Raw genomic sequence first — 19,705 nt, forward strand, 5'->3', positions numbered from 1 at the left:
GCTGTGGGGCCCCCAGAGAAGGCTGTGAGTCTACAGAGGGCTGATACACTATGTTCGTGTCACATCGGACCATGTTTATCTCAGATTTCTTCTGAAAACTTACTAAAACAACATTAAAAGGAACAATGACAAAATAAAACCTTCAGTCAAAGACAATGTGAAGAGATGTGACAACAGATACCAATAAAAGCTTGAAACATGCAAAGTGGACAGAAAAGCAGCAGCAGATCAAATCTAAATCTTAGTCCAATAGGGACACACAAGGTAAGTAAGAAACAAGTCAGTGCCTGCCACGAAGCCCCAGAAAGTCTCAAGATCTGGAGATACTGTATCCTCTGAAGGATGGAGTACAAGGGAAAAGCTAAAGAGACTTGGCTGAAATCCTTTAGGAACAGCTTGACTTGGTATATTCCCCTTTCTGACTCAGTGGAGAATGCCACCGGCTGCCCCTCCCCACACTACCGCAGGAAACTTAATATTCACTTTACAGAGAGGTAGTGGTGGTTGTGAAAACTGGCCCACGGTACTGGAGGGCACTGCACTGGGAAGAGAAGGGTTAAGGGGGGACCCACATTATTTAGGACCAGAACTCTACTGGCAGCCATGTCTTACTCTCCAGCAGATGAGGAGATTCTGGAAAACTCACAAGCCCAAAAGGAAAGATCTACAGTCACTGATACGCTAATCCGCCACCAAACCACAAGTTCCAGGTTGTCCGAATGGAAGAAAGCTTCCATCTAGCGTTCTAAACCAGAATAGAAAAATAAATAAATAAACAGTCATCTGCGACTCTCCTGGCAGTCCAGTGGTTAGGACTCTGTACTTCCACGTCAGGGGGACCAGGTTCCATCCCTGGTCAGAGACCTAAGATCCTACTCTCATGGAGACGATAGGCAGATGAATCAGAATAGGCAGCAAGGGAGGATCCACCTGGTGGAGGAAAGTCCTCAAATGAAAAGGCAAACAAGCAGCCAAAGAAATCTGGGTAGAAACAATACACAGGGAAGAGGAGAGACTACAGAGAAGAAAAGCTCCACAAAATAGACTCATTATCATCTATGACATAAAGATGCTACTTCCATAAAATGAGAGTAAAATGTTATTAAAAAACAGCCAACAAGGTCTTGGAAATTTAAAAAATTATGAGTGTGCAGAAGGGAGAAAAACAAAATCAACAGAAAGGTAAGAAGGCAGATTGAGAAAGCTTCTCAAGACTGAAAGTAGAACAAAAGGACAAACATAAAAGATGAACGAGAAACACATTCACAGAAAGAGAGACAAAATGAAAAGGCAGAGACTTCGTACCAGATGAAGGAACAAGATAAAACCCCAGAAGAACAACTAAATGAAGGAGAGATAGGCAACCATCCAGAAAAAGAATTCCGAATAATGATAGTGAAGATGATCCAGGATGTTGGAAAAAGAATGGAGGCAAAGATCGAGAAGATGCAAGAAATGTTTAACAAAGGCCTAGAAGAATTAAAGAACAAACAAACAGAGATGACCAATATAATAACTGAAATGAAAAATATACTAGAAGGAATCAATAGCAGAATAACTGAGGCAGAACAACGGATAAGTGACAAGGAAGACAGAATGGAGGAATTCACTGCTGTGGAACAGAATAAAGAAAAAAGAATGAAAAGAAATGAAGACAGCCTAAGAGACCTCTGGGATAACATTAAACACAACAACATTTGCATCATAGGGGTCCCAGAAGGAGAAGAGAGAGAGAAATGACCCGAGAAAATATCTGAAGAGGTTATAGTCAAAAATTTCCCTAACATGGGAAAGGAAATAGCCACCCAAGTCCAGGAAGCACAGAGTCCCAGGCAGGATAAACCCAAGGAGAAACAAACATTATTGAAATCAACAAGGGAAAAATGACAAATAACATATAAGGGAACTCCCATAAGGTTAACAGCTGATTTCTCAGCAGAAACTCTACAAGCCAGAAGGGAGTAGCACGATATATTCAAAGTGATGAAAGGGAAGAACCTACGATCAATATTACTCTACCCAGCAAAGATCTCATTCAGATTCGATGGAGAAATCAAAAGCTTTACAGACAAGCAAAAGCTAAGAGAATTCAGCCTATCAAACCAGCCCTACAACAAATGCTAAAGGAACTTCTCTAAGTGGGAAACACAAGAGAAGAAAAGGACCTACAAAAACAAACCCATAACAATTAAGAAAACGGTAATAGGAAGACAAGTATCGATAATTACCTTAAACGTGAAAGGATTAAATGCTCCCACCAAAAGACACAGGCTTGCTGAATGGATACAAAAACAAGACCCATATATATGCTGTCTACAAGAGACCCACTTCAGACCTAGGGACACAAACAGACTGAAAGTGAGGGGATGGAAAAAGATACTCTATGCAAATGGAATCAAATGAAAGCTGGAGTAGCAATACTCACATCAGATAAAACAGACTTAAAAATAAAGAATGTTACAAGAGACAAGGAAGGACACTACATAATGGTCAAGGGATCACTCCGAGAAAACAATTATAAATATTCACGCACCCAACATAGCAGCACCTCAATACATAAGACAACTGTTAATAGCTATAAAAGAGGAAATTGACAGTAACACAATAATAGTGGGGGACTTAAACACCTCACTTACACCAATGGATAGATCATCCAGACAGAAAATTAATAAGGAAACACAAACTTTAAATGACACAAGAGACCAGATAGATTTAATTGATATTTAAAGGACATTCCATCCCAAAACAGCAGATTACACTTTCTTCTCAAGTGCACACAGAACATTCTCCAGGATTGATCAAAACTTGGGTCACAAATCAAACCTCAGTAAATTTAAGAAAATTGAAATCACAACAAGCATCATTTCCGACCACAATGCTATGAGATTAGAAATCAATTGCAGGGAAAAGAACGTAAAAAACACAAACACATGGAGGGTAAACAATACGCTACTAAATAACCAAGAGAGTCACTGAAGAAATCAAAGAGGAAATCTAACAATACCTGGAGACTAATGACAATGAAAACACGACGATCCAAAAACCTATGGGATGCAGCAAAAGCAGTTCTAAGAGGGAAATTTATAGCAATACAAGCCTACCTCAAGAAACAAGAAAAATCTCAAATAAACAATCTAACCTTGCACCTAAAGGAACTAGAGAAAGAAGAACAAACAAAACCCAAAGTTAGTAGAAGGAAAGAAATCATAAAGATCAGAGCAGAAATAAATGAAATAGAAACAAAGAAAACAATAGCAAAGATCAATAAAACTAAAAGCTGGTTCTTTGAGAAGATAAACAAAATTGATAAACCTTTAGCCAGACTCATCAAGAAAAAGAGGAAGAGGACTCAAATCAATAAAATTAGAAATGAAAAGAAGTTACAATGGACACCACAGAAATACAAAGCATCATAAGAGACTACTACAAGCAACTCTATGCCAATAAAATGGACAACCTGGAAGAAATGGGCAAATTCTTAGAAAGGTATAACCTTCTAAGAATGAACTAGGAAGAAACAGAAAATATGAACAGACCAATCACAAGTAATGAAATTGAAACTGTGATCAAAAATCTTCCAACAAACAAAAGTCCAGGACCAGATGGCTTCACAGGTGAATTCTATCAAACATTTAGAGAAGAGCTAACACCCATCCTTCTCAAACTCTTCCAAAAAACTGCGGAGGAAGGAACACTCCCACACTCATTCTATGAGGCCACCATCACCCTGATACCAAAACCAGACAAAGAAACTACAAAAAAAAAAAATCACAGACCAAAATCACTGATGAATACAGATGCAAAAATCCTCAACAAAATACTAGCAAATGGAATCCAACAACACATTAAAAGGATCATACACCATGATCAAGTGGGATTTATCCCAGGGATGAAAGAATTCTTTAATATATGCAAATCAATCAATGTGATACACCATACTAACAAACTGAAGGAGAAAAACCATATGATCACCTCAAGAGATGCAGAAAAAGCTTCTGACAAAGTTCAACACCCATTTATGATAAAAACTCTGTAGAAAGTGGGCATAGAGGGAACCAACCTCAACTTAATAAAGGCCATATATGACAAACCCACAGCAAACATCATTCTCAATGGTGAAAAACTGAAAGCATTTCCTCTAAGATCAGGAACAAGACAAGGATGTCCACTCTCACCACTATTATTCAACATAGTTTTGGAAGTCCTAGCCACAGCAATCAGAGAAGAAAAAGAAATAAAAAGAATACAAATTGGAAAAGAAGAAGTAAAATTGTCACTGTCTGCAGATGACATGATACTATACATAGATAATCCTAAAGATGCCACCAGAAAACTACTAGAGCTAAGCAATGCATTTGGTAAAGTTGCAGGATACAAAATTAATGCACTGAAATCTCTTGCATTCCTATACACTAACAACTAAATATCAGAAAGAGAAATTAAGGAAACAATTCCATTCACCATTGCAACAAAAATAAAATACCTAGGAATAAACCTACCTAAGGAGATAAAAGACCTGTACTCAGAAAACTATAAGACACTGATGAAAGGAATCAAAAATGACACAAACAGATGGAAACATATACCATGTTCTTGGATGGAAGAATCAATATTGAGAAAATTTCTACATTACCCAAAGCAATCTAGAGATTCAATGCAATCCCTATCAAATTACCAGTGGCACTTTTTACAGAACTAGAACAAAAAATCTTAAAATCTGTATGGAGACACAAAAGACCCCGAATAGCCAAAGCAGTCTTGAGGGAAAAACACGGAGATGGAGGAATCAGACTATATTACAAAGCTACAGTAATCAAGACAATATGGTACTGGCACAGAAACAGAAATATAGATCAATGGAACAGGATATAAAGCCCAGAGATAAACCGACACACCTATGGTGAACTAATCAATGGCAAAGGAGGCAAGGATATACAATGCAGAAAAGACAGTCTCTTCAATAAGTGGTGCTGGGAAAACTGGACAGCTACATGTAAAAGAATGAAATTAGAACACTCCCTAACACCATACACAAAAATAAACTCAAAATGGATTAGAGACCTAAATGTAAGACCAGAGACTATAAAACTCTTAGAGGAAAACATAAGCAAAACACTCTTTGACATAAATCACAGCAAGATCTTTTTTGATCCACCTCCTAGAGTAATGGGAATAAAAACAAAAATAAACAAATGGGACCTAATGAAACTTCAAGGCTTTTGCACAGCAAAGGAAACCATAAACAAAACGAAAAAACAACCCTCAGAATGGGAGAATATATTTGCAAACTAATCAACAAAGGATTAATCTCCAAAATATATAAAAAACTCATGCAGCTCAATATTAAAAAAACAAACAACCCAATCCAAAAATGGGCAGAAGACCTAAATAGACATTTCTCCAAAGACATACAGATGGCCGAGAAGCACGTGAAAAGCTGCTCAACATCACTAATTATTAGTGAAATGCAAATCAAAACTACAATGAAGTATCACCTCACACCAGTTAGAATGGGCATCATCAGAAAATCTATAAACAACAAATGCTGGAGAGGGTGTGGAGAAAAGGGAACCCTCTTGCACTGTTGGTGGGAATGTAAATTAATACAATCACTATGGAGAACAGTATGGAGGTTCCTTAAAAAACTAAAAATAGAATTACCATATGACCCAGCAATCCCACTACTGGGCATATACCCAAGAAAACCATAATTCAAAAAGACACGTGCACCCCAATGTTCATTGCAGCAGTACCTACAATAGCCAGGTCATGGAAGCAACCTAAATGTCCATCGACAGACGAATGGATAAAGAAGATGTGGTACATATATACAATGGAAATATTACTCAGCCATAAAAAAGAATGAAATTGGGTCATTTGTAGAGACGTGGATGGATCTAGAGACTGACAGAGTGAAGTAAGTCAGAAAGAGATAAACAAATATCGTATATTAACGCATGTATGTGGAACCTAGAAAAATGGTACAGATGAACTGGTCTGAAGGGCAGAAATAGAGACACATATGTAGAGAACAAACGTATGGACAACAGAGGGGAAAGCGGTGGGGGGCAGTGGTGGTGGAGTTTGGGAATGACATAAAAGAACCTGCTGTATAAAAATAAAATAAAATAAATTTAAAAAAAAAAGATGAGAGGGGGAAGTCAGTGTAACAATTTATAAGGTCTAATTGGAAAAAATCCAGAAAATAATGGGGGAGAAAGCAAACAAAAACATGAGAAAATTTCCCAGTACAGGCAGCCATAATCTCCCTGCTTTAAAGGGCCTATCTAGTGCCCCGCAAAATAAGTGGAAAAGAAGGAGCTGCTCATCAAGGCATTATTACAGTGAAATTTCGGAACACAGGACATTTCTTATAAAAAGAGAAAGAAAAAAGCAAGTCCTATAAAGAAACGCCCTCTTATCAGAGGAGGACTTCTGAATAGCAATAAGGGAAGCTAGAAATCAGTGGAATAACAGTTTAAAAATTCTTAAGAAAATGATCTCAAACTAGAATTCTATTCCTTGATAAATCAGCAATGAGAATAACAGGCATTTTTTAGAGACACAGTTCCCCAAAATTGTCCTTTATGTTCACTTTCCTCAAAAAGCTATTGGAGATGCATTAGCGAAGAAGGAGGTAAAGCAAGAAACTGGATACAGGAAACGGAATCACAATGTCAGAGAAGAACAAGGGACTCTGGAAAAGGGAAGCAAATCCTACGCAAACTACCGTCAGCTTGGAGCCAGAAGGCTGGGAGCATGAGAGTCCTCTCTTCCCCTCTCCCACCGACTGCTTGCTCTGGAATGAACGGTATGTATACGATCACAATGATTACATTAACCTCGACCATGTCCATCTGCAAGAAATGTGATGAAACTGGGCAGAACAGAAACGTGTGAGGAACAGTATTAAAAAAACTAATGAAACCAAAACATATGGCAATAACTTAAAAAAATTTAGACAAACACACTATCAAGGCATTTCCACTTCTGAGAATCTAGTACACAAAAACATTCAAAGAGGGCTTCCCTGGTGGCGCAGTGGTTGAGAGTACACCTGCCGATGCAGGGGACGCGGGTTTGTGCCCCGGTCCGGGAAGATTCCACATGCTGTGGAGCGGCTGGGCCTGTGAGCCATGGCCGTTGAGCCTGCGCGTCTGGAGCCTGTGCTCCGCAACAGGGGAGGCCACAACAGTGAGAGGACCACATACCGCCAAAAAAAAAAAAAAAAAAAAAAAAAAAAACATTCAAAGATACATACATAAAGACTGGTTTCTACTGCTGTGAGTTAAAAGAGATCTTCACCCAAAGAGTCTTTCACGTCTACTGAGGACATCATCTCCAAGTCGTGTTCTTAAGAGGACCAAATACAAGTTCACAGAAAAATAAATACAGAGCTGCAACTATGGAATGACGGGATACTTATTTATTACTGTGATCTAGCCTGCTAGTTAAAAGAAAAATCATAAGCCTAGTTCATTTAGTATTTATCTCTCTTTAAAACAGGAAAAAAAATGTCCTACTTAAAAAAAAAAAAAAGATTGTGTTTTTAACGAACATGGATTTATATAAATTTGAAGGAAAACTCTATTAAAGAAAAATCAGTGTGTGTGAAACATCACACGTTGGTAATAGAAAACTATATGGCGTCACAGCTACAATTTTTCAGAGAAAACTGTTTGTTAAGAAAACCTACCAACTGAGCTTCAAAAACAGTCAGAGTTTGACGGATCAAACGGGTATCTTTACCTTCTCCGAGGAGACCGGCTTCTTCTTCTGGGAGATCGGCTCCGTCTGAGGGGGGAGCGGGACCTCCTCCTAACAGGAGATCTACTGGCTCTTCTTCGGGCTGGAGACCACCTACTGATTGGGCTGACATCTTTTGACCTTTCCCGCCTACTGAGGATGTCATCTCGAGGTCGTGTTCTTAAGGGGACCAAATACAAGTTCAAAGAAGAATAAATCAAATCAGAATAAATGAATTTCTTCTGCATGTAAAGAACACTTGAAGAAAGGGCACATTAACCTAAAGGTAGTAAACACAGATTAATAAGTTTTATAACAAAAATTCAGATGATCACAGTGACATCTGGTGTTACGGCAGACACACAATAGAAGGTCTATTTCCTCTGGTCTCACAATTTGAAGAATTATTAAAGATTATTCGTATTGTTAAAGCCACTGATTTTAATTTCAGATAAACAAATAAAACTTGCCCAAGTGAGTAATAATATTCCATTCCCTTGGTTTGAATACTGTTTTCTTTTTAAATTTTTGACATTTTTGCAATTAAGAGCCTTATTTTTAATGTTATCAGTTAAGAATAAAACCCCCCTTAAAAGTCAACATTAACCTCAGAAGAGGAAATACAGGTAAGAGTTTAGGGAAAAGGACAGTCCACCTAGTCATCGAAGTAAATATTGGTATAACTTATCTGGAAGGAAATGTGGCAGTTAACTTTCTAAAATGTAAATGTACATAATCTCAGACTGCAATTCCACTTCTATGAATCTATTCTAAAAGAAACTTAACACAGAACCAATGGATGTCTTTGCAAACAATCATGAAAAACTGGAACCAACCTCAACTTTCGTCAGTTTCAACAAGGGAATGGTTAAATATATTATGGTACATCTACGCTGTGAAATACCATGTTGCTATTATTGATATATGAAGAATTAAAAACGATCCTTATGTATTGTCACAGAAGTGTTTCATGAAAAAAGAAAATCACTGTTAACATAAATAGTATGAATCCTATTTTTAAGAAAAAACGCATACATACAATTGTATGTGCATAGTAAAGGGGCTAGAAAGAGACAGTCTTCTTTGGAGTGGCAGCAGAGGAGGGATGGAAAAAGTGAATTTACAGGCTTCCAGCACGATTTAAATTTCTCTTTAATTAGCATGTATCTCTTCTGCAACTAAAAATAAAAATTTGTTTCAAATATTCAACTCTAGTCCTTGATAAACTCCTCCTCAGAATTTCCTTTTCAAACTGAAAGCAACAGAAAGAGAACAGGACCTTAAGAACGACGTCAGATAACACCAGCAACACTGTCTCCACAGAGCTGCAGGCAGAGCCATTTCATTACACTGCTTAGAAGACTCAACAGGATCTCTTAAGATACAGCACTTTGAAAATAGCATTCTTGAAGCTTCTCAAAACATAGGATGATTTATTTAAACTTCAAGGCCAGTTCAGATTTATACCCATACACAGGAAACATTAACATGCAACAGTAGATGGCTAGGAATTCAGAGTTATCTTTGCATGGTATAAACCGACATTCTTTTAGAAACTTGGTTGGTAATTTCTCATGTCTAATTACTGAATATAAAGACATTAAAAAATCAGTTTCTAAAGTAGCTTTTGGACTAATCTAAACAACACCCTCCCCTCTCCGCCAAAATCCCTTCTGTGCCTTTACTCATCAGTTCTATGACCCTAGGTAAGTTAGATAACCTCTCAATCTATTTTCTCATTTATAAATTAAGTATGACTTACTTCACTCTGTATTAAGTCAGAAAGAGAAAAACGAATACCGTATGCTAACAACTATATATGGAAACTAAAAAAGCAGTACTGATGAACCTAGTGGCAGGATAGGAATAAAGACGCAGATGTGGAGAACGGACTTGAGGACACGGGGAGGGGGAAGGGCAAGCTGGGACGAAGTGAGAGAGTGGCATGGACATATATACACTACCAAATGTAAAACAGATAGCTAGTGGGAAGCAGCCGCATGGCACAGGGAGATCAGCTTGGTGCTCTGTGACCACCTAGAAGGGTGGGATAGGGAGGGTGGGAGGGAGGCTCAAGAGGGAGGGGATATGGGGATATATGTATACATATAGTTGATTCAATTTGTTGTACAGCAGAAACTAACACAACATTGTAAAGCAATTATACTCCAATAAAGATGTGAAAAAAAAATGACCAAAAAAAAATTAAGTATGAGGATCACTCCACTTCATGAGAGACAATCATGAGAACTTATGAGAAAAGAACTGATGGACCAAATGTATATGAAGTATTTTCATTATTATTGATAAAAAATAAAATCACTTTACACTATTCTTCCTAAACTTAAGAGGTACTATTTATTTTTTTCAATGAGATTACAAGTATATGAATTAGTAACAGAAAAAAACTTCCAGTTTTAATTTAATTATATTTTGGGGACCAAAAAAGACAACTGTAGTTCCAATCATATTGTCAGAATTCAAAATCATGTCAATTCAAAAGAATGGACAGATCACAATCCTTAAACGGATACCTCCATTTTTTAAACTGTCAGCCCATACTGTTCAAAGAAGAATCCCTACTCTGGAACTATACAATCTCCTTACCCATAAAATGGGCACACATAGACTTATCAGCCAAATTACTTGGATTTAAAGGAGTGATTCTGCACGTCAAATACTAAATTAAGAACTTTTAAAATGTCAATAAAATTAAAAATCACCTAGAGTCAAGATACTGACAAAAAAGTGCAAACATTAATATAGTTAGTGGACAGGGTTATACATAACACTATAAAACTCATTACCATCTCATTTTTATTGTCCACAAGTTTTAGTTTCTCCTCTGAAATCTGCTGCAATACAGCTTTGCAGTCAAGTTACCTTGGCGAAGAAAGGCGTCTCCGTTCAGGCTCCCTGCGTTTTCTTTCCAAGGATCGGCTCTTGGCTCTCCTACCAGGAGACAGAGTTCGAGAAGGTGACTTGCTTTGCTTAGACCTTCTATCGTTTAAGAGTGGAGATCGACTTCTTCTTGACTTATCACGTTGTTTCGGAGACAAACTTCTTCTTTTGGGACTACGACCAGGTCTTCTACTGGGTGACCTATTTTCTTTCCCAGAGGAAGCATCTTTAGAGGGAGATTTAATTGGCTTCTTCTCTTTATCAGTTTCAGACCTTTTCGATTTTCTCTCTTTGGACCGTGACCTTCTGTCTTTGGATTTACCTCTCAAGTCAATTGGGGATCTAGATTTTTTGCCTCGATCACGACTTCTACTTTCATTTATAATTGGGGATTTTTTCCTATCTTTTGACTTACTTTTATCTTCAATTTTCACCTTGTCATCGGCAGGAGATCTGGCCTTCCCAATCTTCTCTTGAGAGCGCCTTCTGAGGGTAGGAGACTTGGACTTTCTTGCCTGATCTTGAGACTTGCTTCGTTTGGAGGGACTTTTGGACTTCTTCCTCTCCTTTGACTTGCTCCTCGTCGCCTTCTCTTTAACTATTTCCACACCTCCCTTACTTTTCTTTTTATCAGACCTATGTCTAGTCCGTTCTTTGGATCTGCTTTTACTTCGTTTTTTTGTACTATTTTTATTGTCCATAAGTTCAAGTTTCCCCTTCGTACTTGAAGATCTAGTACTAGACCTATTTCCATTTCGTGCCTTTTCATGAATCTCCCCCTCCTCTTCAGAGCCAGACTCATAGCCTTGTAATATGAGCCCCATGCCAGACTGGACCTTTCCTTCCATTAACTCATTATCAAGTTCAGCTTTAATCAAGGCCCTCTGTTTCTCCAAGTCTTCCAGCAAAGCTAAATCATCAAGTTTAGTTCTTTTTGCTGGAGACATACCTTCTTTGTCAGAAGCATCAATAACCTCTTTTCTTTTGTGTTTCTTATGTTTATGCTTATGTTTATGTTTTTTATCCTTGTCTTCTTCTGAAGAATGTTTATGTTTCTTATGTTTACTTCTGTGTTTATGCTTCTTTTTTTTGTGACGACTGTGCTTATTTTGAGATTGGTCTTCTGATACTTCTCCATTTTCTTCATTTACACTCTTTTCAGAATTATCAGCATCTTCCATCCTATAAATGTATCAAACACATTTAAAAGTCACATCATTTATCAAGCATTCAGAATCATAACAAAATAATAGCAATGATAAAAAAATACATCTCAATGGGATACAAGAAGTTAGTCACAAATATTTTATTTCAAAGGTATATGGCAAGAACTGAGTTGAACAGTGATTTAACTTTAATTTGTTTCTAATGGTTGAACTCAAATACCAAAAGTATTACAGGAAATACATAATGGGGTAGGTTAACATAATTATACTTAATAGAATAAGGAAGGGAATCCAAACCAGGTGCAACAAATTGTTAATGATGACTTCCTTAAACAGTCACTCGAGTAACTTGGTTTTTAAACCAGCATTTCCCACACAACTCAACACCAAAGGAACCCCCCCTCCCATTTTCTTTTTCCGTAAAACATTAGTAATGACATATATTGGGACACTCATCTCCTTCTCCACTTGGATTCAGAAATATATATATATTTAAATCTCTAGAGCCAATACAGAGCTACACCCAAAAGCAGCAGTCCCTTCGATGTGCACAGGCGGCTGATGGCTGATGTTGATATTGTAAACACATCCCGAGGGTTAAAAACTTCAAAGTTGGGCTTCCCTGGTGGTGCAGTGGTTGAGAGTCCGCCTGCCGAAGCAGGGGACACGGGTTCGTGCTCCGGTCCGGGAAGATCCCACATGAGCCATGGCCGCTGAGCCTGTGCGTCTGGAGCCTGTGCTCCGCAACGGGAGAGGCCACAGCAGTGAGAGGCCCACGTACCGCAAAAAAAAGAAAAAAAAAAAGGGTGAGTAACACTGTCCTAAAGAATGAGTAAGAAATTAACCACAAGGGTTAAGGGGTACTTTAGATAAAGGAAAAAAGATCAGTGTTACCAGGGCGTCAAACTTGTGGAAGAGACTGGTCTAACGGAGGTTAAGATCTCAAGCGGACCAATTCCAGATGAAAAGATATAGTATGGGATTCTGGAAGCACACGGTTGAGACAGTCAGAGGCTCAGGAACTGCAAGGTTAAGCTACTGGATGGATGGTCTGTAATGATACTGCTGTTATGGTCCTCCAGCCAGGTCTCAGTCTTCAATACACTTGGGGGATGAGGGGCGGGGCGAGCAGCCAACACAGCACAGCATGCTTGTGAAGTTACTCGCTCACAACAATGAGGGGGTGTGGAGAACATGGAGAACATACAACTACCACATGGCACGAACTTTGAATTTGGGGTGCCAGGCTGCCAATGTCCGTTTCTGGCACTATGCACTGTGGGAAAGGAGAAAGTATTAAACAATGCTGCAGAGGGAGCCGTGTCTGCAGCTGACTCAGGTTTAGTCTGGCCTGACGTCTCTCAGATGTGGTATAAGAAGACACAGGATAGATGAAGTAGTGTTCTGGGATCATCAAATTTTCTCAGAGATTTGGAAAAGGAAAGTGTAATTTTTGTGTTTAAAAAAGAAAAAACCAACATGGCTTTATCAAGGAGGGGGGAAAAATCACAGATTTAGGGTGAAGATACAAAGACATTTCAACTTTGATCCTTGTATAGACTACAACCTCATACAGGTAACCACCTCCCTTCCCTAGAATCTCCCAGCCCACAGTCTAGAAGGTGAGCTATGTGTCGGTTTTTCTGAACCTTGAGTTACAGAGAGAAAAGCTTGAGAAAAACAGAACTAGGCTAATTCAAGATACAGAAGTAGGTACAGAGAACCTTTTTAAGGCCGGGAAGGGTTTTCAGGTATATAAAATCTCAGTGTCCGAAGTACAAAATTCTAGTCAATAAGCTAAAACCCAAACAATGTAGGGCAGCGGTCCCCAATCTTTTTGGCACCAGGGACCGGTTTCATGGAAGACAGGTTTTCCACGGACGGGGTAGCGGGGGATGGTTCAGGCAGAAACACGAGCGACGGGGAGCCACGGGGAGCCATGGGGAGCGGCAGATGAAGCTTCGCTCGCTCACCTCCTGCTGTGCGGCCCGGTTCCTAACAGGCCACGGACCGGCGCACCAGTAACGGTCCGCAGCCGGGGAGTTGGGGACCCCGATCTAGGGAATTCCCTGGTGGTCCAGTGGTTAGGACTCCATGCTCTCACAGCCAAGGGCCTGGGTTTAATCCCTGGTTGGGGACCTAAAATCCCACAAGCTGCACAGTGCAGCAAAAAAACAAACTCAAACCATCTGAAGACCCTCTAAGTATCCTCAAGAAAAAGGAGAGTTGGGTGGTAAGGTCTCCAGAGCCAGACTACCTGGGCTCAGTTCCTGGTCTCACTACTTACTAGTCGTGTGGCCTTAGGTGAGTTTAAGCTTGATGGAGAAAGGAGCAGTACCCACCTCAAGGCACGCAGTAAGGACAGCACAGTGCTGGTTAACAGACATCAAGGATAGCGAGGCCTAGCACAACCCTAGGGCCCCAAAAGTAAGTTGTTCTTATTGTTCAGACACTGGATAAATGTGCTCCCCACTGTGGATACTGTGCAGCTGCAGACAGACACTAAGAAGTTATTTTAAGGAATCCTGGCGGGAGCGAGGATCCTCAAGTCAAACGGCCTTGTTCCAACGCTGCCTGCAATGGGACACCTCTAATGTGACCTTAGACGAGCTACTCCCCTGTGCCTCAGTTTCCTCCACTGTAAAAACGGGGGACATAACAGTACTGGCAAATCACAGGTTTGTCGCAGCAATGAGTCGCAGCAATGAGTTCATACAAATTAAACTGTCACACAAAGTGCTCAAGAAGTACTGCCTCTGCCTATGTCCCCAGGACAGATGAGACTTCACGTTCAAGGAGGTGGACGGGACTCGCCTAAGGGCAGGTGTATCTCAAGCTGGTGAGAAGGCTGGTATTACATTCAAAGTCAGAGCTCTTGCATTTGCTCAAAGATGCTTTTAAAATGTCAGATCATGTCACCACTCTGAAAACTGACTACTGTTTCCTACCTTATTCAGAGGAAAAACTTAAACTCTCTATGAGTCTTATACTATCAGCCCAACCTGTCCACCACCCTGAACCCCTCGTTCCCTCCCACCTTCACTGCTCTCCTCCCACAGCAGGGGCTCTCCCACCAAAGGGCCTGGCACGCTTCCCCCAGACACAGAGCTGCTGCCCCTCGCCCACCTCAGGCCTTTGCTCAAATTACACTTCCTCAGCCAGGCCTCCGGGCCAGTTCCTTTTAACTGCTACCCCACCCTAGCCCACACAGATGCGCTTTCTCTGCTTAACTGCCCTCCACTTAATAGAATTCTTATTCATCTCTCCCCATTGTAACACAAGCCCTAAGAGGGCAGGATCTGAATCTGTTTAGCCCGATGCTCTATCCCTGAGGCCCATAAGATGATCTAACCTAGAGCAGGTACTCAGTAAGTATTTGTTGTGTCAAAGAAACAATCTACATAGAGTAACATATAGAAACGGTATCACTGACTACAGCTGGTTTACACTGTCTGCACCTGCACTCGCAGCTCTTGACGGTGAACACTTTTCACTCACTTACACCCCCAGTGCCCCATACAGTGCACATGCCTATTTCTTGACGGCAATACCCTCAAACGATTTAAATTTAACCACCTTCCGCAGAAAAATCTGCTCTTTTAACCCTTTTCCAATGCTTCCTATAATTTACAAGTCTTCCAAGGAGTTTCAAATCAAAATTCTTAAGAGTTTACCCACAGGGGGCTTCCCTGGTGGCGCAGTGGTTGAGAGTCCGCCTGCCGATGCAGGGGACGCGGGTTCGTGCCCGGGTCCGGGAAGATCCTGCATGCCGCGGAGCGGCTGGGCCCGTGAGCCATGGCCACTGAGCCTGCGCGTCCAGAGCCTGTGCTCCGCAATGGGAGAGGCCCGCGTACCGCAAAAAAAAAAAAAAAAAAAAAAAGAGTTTACCCACAGAGGAAGTAATTTCCTTCAAAAGAAAATCAAGCTCCTAAAGCCTCTGAGAATGAAGACTGACATCGCGGTTCCCAATGTTACTAAACAGTCATTCCCATGAGTGACCCCAGTTTTCCTTGTAACTTAATGAATGTAATTCAAGAAATAATGAGTAGGCTGCTAATGAAACGCTACCAGTGCCTTAGGGCCAGGCTAGGTTAACCTTAATAACTAACCCGAGTTCTCCTATACTGGGGTTAGGCAGAGAGCAGACCTTCCGCCTCTTCCGTTGATCTCTCAAGGCAAATTTCAAAGAAAATAACGAGTGAAGTCTGACTAGGTAAACCAGGGAAACTTGAACTCAACGAGTAAGTGAACTCGTAACATATCACACATAATGCACGAGCTTGTGCTAGGTCAGTTAATTTAGGTTCATTATCAACAACGCTCTACTAAACCTTTAGGAAAAGGTTTCTTGTAAAGAAACCTGATCATCTTCCTGGATGGTTCATATTAACAATAAACACACATATATAAATTCCATATACATAAATTTATACTTTAACATTTACATCTTGCAACCTAACACTACACATTTAGCAGGTATATGTCTACACTAAACTGGTCTACAACAGGTTTGTCATAAACCAGTACTTACTGAGAGCTGAGTAACATCCTTCAAATCTCACTTGGAAACAAAGCTGAATTCAAAGTGCAGACAGTATGGAAGTGTTAAACAGTATTCATTCACGTGTCTGGTTAAATACATTGTACAAGTTTCACCCTTCAAACAACCCAGGGTCTTGGGGCATCTGGCACCATGAAAATAGCCACGGAACAACTTTAAAATAGTGACCAGTTACCAACCTCTAGCGTTATTTTAACTTCCTCTTTCACATATTTTTTTCAAAGAATATTCTTAATAACATCTTATTTGGGAAGCATTCAATTCATGCTTTGCAGCTGGGGGCAAGGGGGAGCAAAATGAATGCCACTGCATTTTATAAGGAAAATAATTAAGCCTGTTTCTCTATGTAGATGTAAAAACAAAAATGGATTCAAAAGACCAACTAGTCTTAAAACGAACCTTCCTCTGCCCCCACCTTTTCCAAGTGGGATATTAAGTTTCAAAGAGTTAGAACTGTCATATCATGAAAACGGACCTTTCTAGGACACTGGAAATAAATAAAAATGATTTCAAATGTTAAAGGCTATTTTTAAAAGGAGCCACACTGTATAGCGAAGGACCAGACAGTACAGAAGTCAGGAGCAGGGCTCTAGAACTAGACTGCCTGGGTTTCAATCCTGCATCTGTCACTTAGTGTGACCTTGGGCAAGCTAACTTAATTTCTCCATACTTCCGGTTCCTCATCTGTAAAATGTGGGAAATAACAGTATCCACCTCCGTTGGGTTGTTAGAAGGATTGACTGAGGTGATATTTGTTCAGTACCTGGTCTTGGTTAAGTGCAAGTAAGTCAATGCATATAAAAATTTAAATGCTTAAAACCATCGAAAAAGGCTGAACTAAAGAGACTGACAAATGTAAAAGCCACTAAAAGGCCTTCAGGGAGCTTAAAACTATTTTATACGTTTACCTTTTCTAAATGTTCCACTTGGAATAGACTCCATGCAACTGTGAACTCCTCACTGTGTCCTCAAAAAAAAACTATTAAGACACTACATTCCAGCATTCACTGCGGGCAGCCAACAGGGTACCTGCTTTCTTAGCAAACTGTCATTTTCTATGGCAAAACATTTTCAAATAAGTGAAAGTGGGACACACACAGACCACACATTCCATGCAAAACAAGTGTCGAGGAGGGGGGAGGTGGAATTAAAGACTATCTCAGGGTCATTCATACTGCAGGGGCCAAAATAAATATTATTAAATCTAGTGTTATTTGAATATGTAAATAAACATGGCTGAGCCACTCCTCAAAAGGAATCTGAACTGTTCCTGAAATCAAATAAATGGACATACTACAGAACTTTAAACAGATTACTAGAAAAATCAGCCGCGTTGCCTAAGGTTTGGACCATCTTGTCATGAAGACTGGAACTGGGCCTCACTGTGAACTTGAGGAGAAACAAAAAGAAGCAAAGTCTACCCAGAACTTCGGAATCCATTTGCCCTCTTTTAAGTCAAATTGAAGTGAAGATAATAAAGCAGCTTTCAGAGGCCTCTAATGACAAACTTCGTAAGTACCTCTGTCTAGCTGAGTAAAACAAATGACTGAGCAGTCCAGAACTGGACGCACAGCAATGAAGCGATGGGCTGGCTGGTGGCAAAGATTTCTCCTCTCTCTCAGTCCAAAGTTGCTGGGAGAATGTATCTACCTCTTTCCTAAGACGTCAGGAAACAAATCAGATAATGCGAATGCAAAAACAAAGGTCGCTATATAGGAATACTGTTTTAAAATCCATTCTCTTCTAGGTTCTTGAGTTTTCTAACAAACACACGAAAAACAAGATACTGCTTTTAGTTAAGCAACGGTCACCCCTGCAGCATGTACAAATCTGTTTTCGCTCGGCCGCATCGATCCTTATATTAGCTTAATTACAGACATGAAGTGCTTGGGTTTGGAAGTAGCTAACAATTTCTACTTCTTCCACTCGTACTCCCAAAGAAGCACTATAAACTCAGGCCAAAAATGCTAGGCCTCAAAACCGAGGACTTGATCTTACTTTGTCTCAAGTTTGCAAGTTGGCAAATTGCAGTAATAGGCCGGGGGGGGAGGGGGAGGGGGATATCGGGTGGATGCTGGAGTAGAGTACAGGGTGGCAGGAGAAAGCACCCCGCCAGCCGCAAACTACAGCTCTGGGGTGGTCAAGGAGCACGGCCCCGGCACCCCTTCTCCTCCCTGCTTTCAGGTCCTAAGACTGACAAGGGCAGCAGAAGCACCGGGGGAACCGCCTGCGGAGGGAAGGTCTCAGGTCTCGCCCGCGCCGCCCTGCTGCTCGGGGGCCCGCACCGAGGCCGCCGGGAGCCCCGCTCGTCCCCGCGGACTGCAGGCGGGCAGGCGCGCCCCCGCTGGAGCCGCGCGCTCGGGACCTGTAGAGGCCGCTCGCGCCCACGCCTCCCGGGGCAACGACGCGGCAGGCCCGGCCGCCCTCCACCCAGCAGCCGCGGCCTCCCGGCGAGCGGAGCGCGCAGGCCGCCCGTCCGCGCCCCACGACGCCTCGCGGGAGGCAAAGTTTGGCCACGGCCCCAGGGCCCGAACTTTCCCGCCCGCCCGCCCGGGCAGCTCTCCGCCCGTTCCCCCTCGGCCGACCCCGGGCGCCGGCCTTCCGCGCTCCTAGACTACTTACTCTGGCTGTTCCCGCAGCGACTGAGCCTCCGCGGCGGCCATCTTGAACTTCCTGACTCCTGGGCGGCGGTGGCGGTGGCTGCCCGGACGGTGGAAGCCACTGGAGGAGGAGGAAGAGGGAGCAGGGCCGTCGCGCATGTGCCGACAGCGTCGGGAACCGTGGAACTCAGAATTGCTTGGAGAATCCGGATATAAAATGCATCCGGGGACAGGGCGCACTAGCGTCATGACGCACTTCCGCGACGGGGCGGGGCTGCGGCGGCGAGGGCTGGGGCTTTAAAGGCACGCGTTGATTGGGTTAGAACCGACGTTACGTTCTAGGACCCCGGTGGAAAAAGGGGGTGTCCGCCTTGCGGGCGCGGTTCCGAGAACTGGTTACATTGTGGGGCCCACAGTTGGGTTAAAATTCTCAAACTGGGGCAAACAAGATGACTTTGCTTTTAAATGCCTTTTACTGTCTAGATAAGTCAATGTGAAGCGGCATTAAAGGAAACTTGTAGAAAGGCAGGAGTACTGGAAACCTAGGACTGTGCCTAGAACATAGGGAAATATTTTTATTGATACACTTCTTTGAAACTTTTGAACTTTGTTTAGCTTTTGCTAAGTACAGGGGTAACGATTCAGGAATCCGTTACTCCAGTTTAGTTTCGCTGGTTCTGTAATTGGTCCGAATAACTTTGTAACTTTGTTTTTCTATAATGAATTTACAG

The 19,705-nt window shown here is 41.4% G+C and overlaps 1 protein-coding gene across 3 annotated transcripts in view; it reads right to left on the bottom strand.

Moving 5' to 3' along the window:
- Positions 1–19,192, bottom strand: part of PRPF4B (pre-mRNA processing factor 4B) — a 40,774-nt gene extending 21,582 nt beyond the window's left edge. For all 3 annotated transcript variants that reach the window (XM_060163768.1, XM_060163769.1, XM_060163767.1), the window contains exons 1-3: positions 18,997–19,192; positions 10,630–11,829; positions 7,750–7,926 (exon numbers count right to left, since the gene is read on the bottom strand). In XM_060163768.1, coding sequence (XP_060019751.1) covers positions 7,750–7,926; positions 10,630–11,829; positions 18,997–19,133 — 1,514 coding nt within the window. In that variant the 5' untranslated portion in view covers positions 19,134–19,192. The remainder of the gene's footprint in view (positions 1–7,749; positions 7,927–10,629; positions 11,830–18,996) is intronic.
- Between the last annotated feature and the right edge of the window lie 513 nt (positions 19,193–19,705).

Source organism: Lagenorhynchus albirostris, chromosome 10 (genome assembly GCF_949774975.1).
Source record: "Lagenorhynchus albirostris chromosome 10, mLagAlb1.1, whole genome shotgun sequence".
NCBI lineage: Eukaryota > Metazoa > Chordata > Mammalia > Artiodactyla > Delphinidae > Lagenorhynchus > Lagenorhynchus albirostris.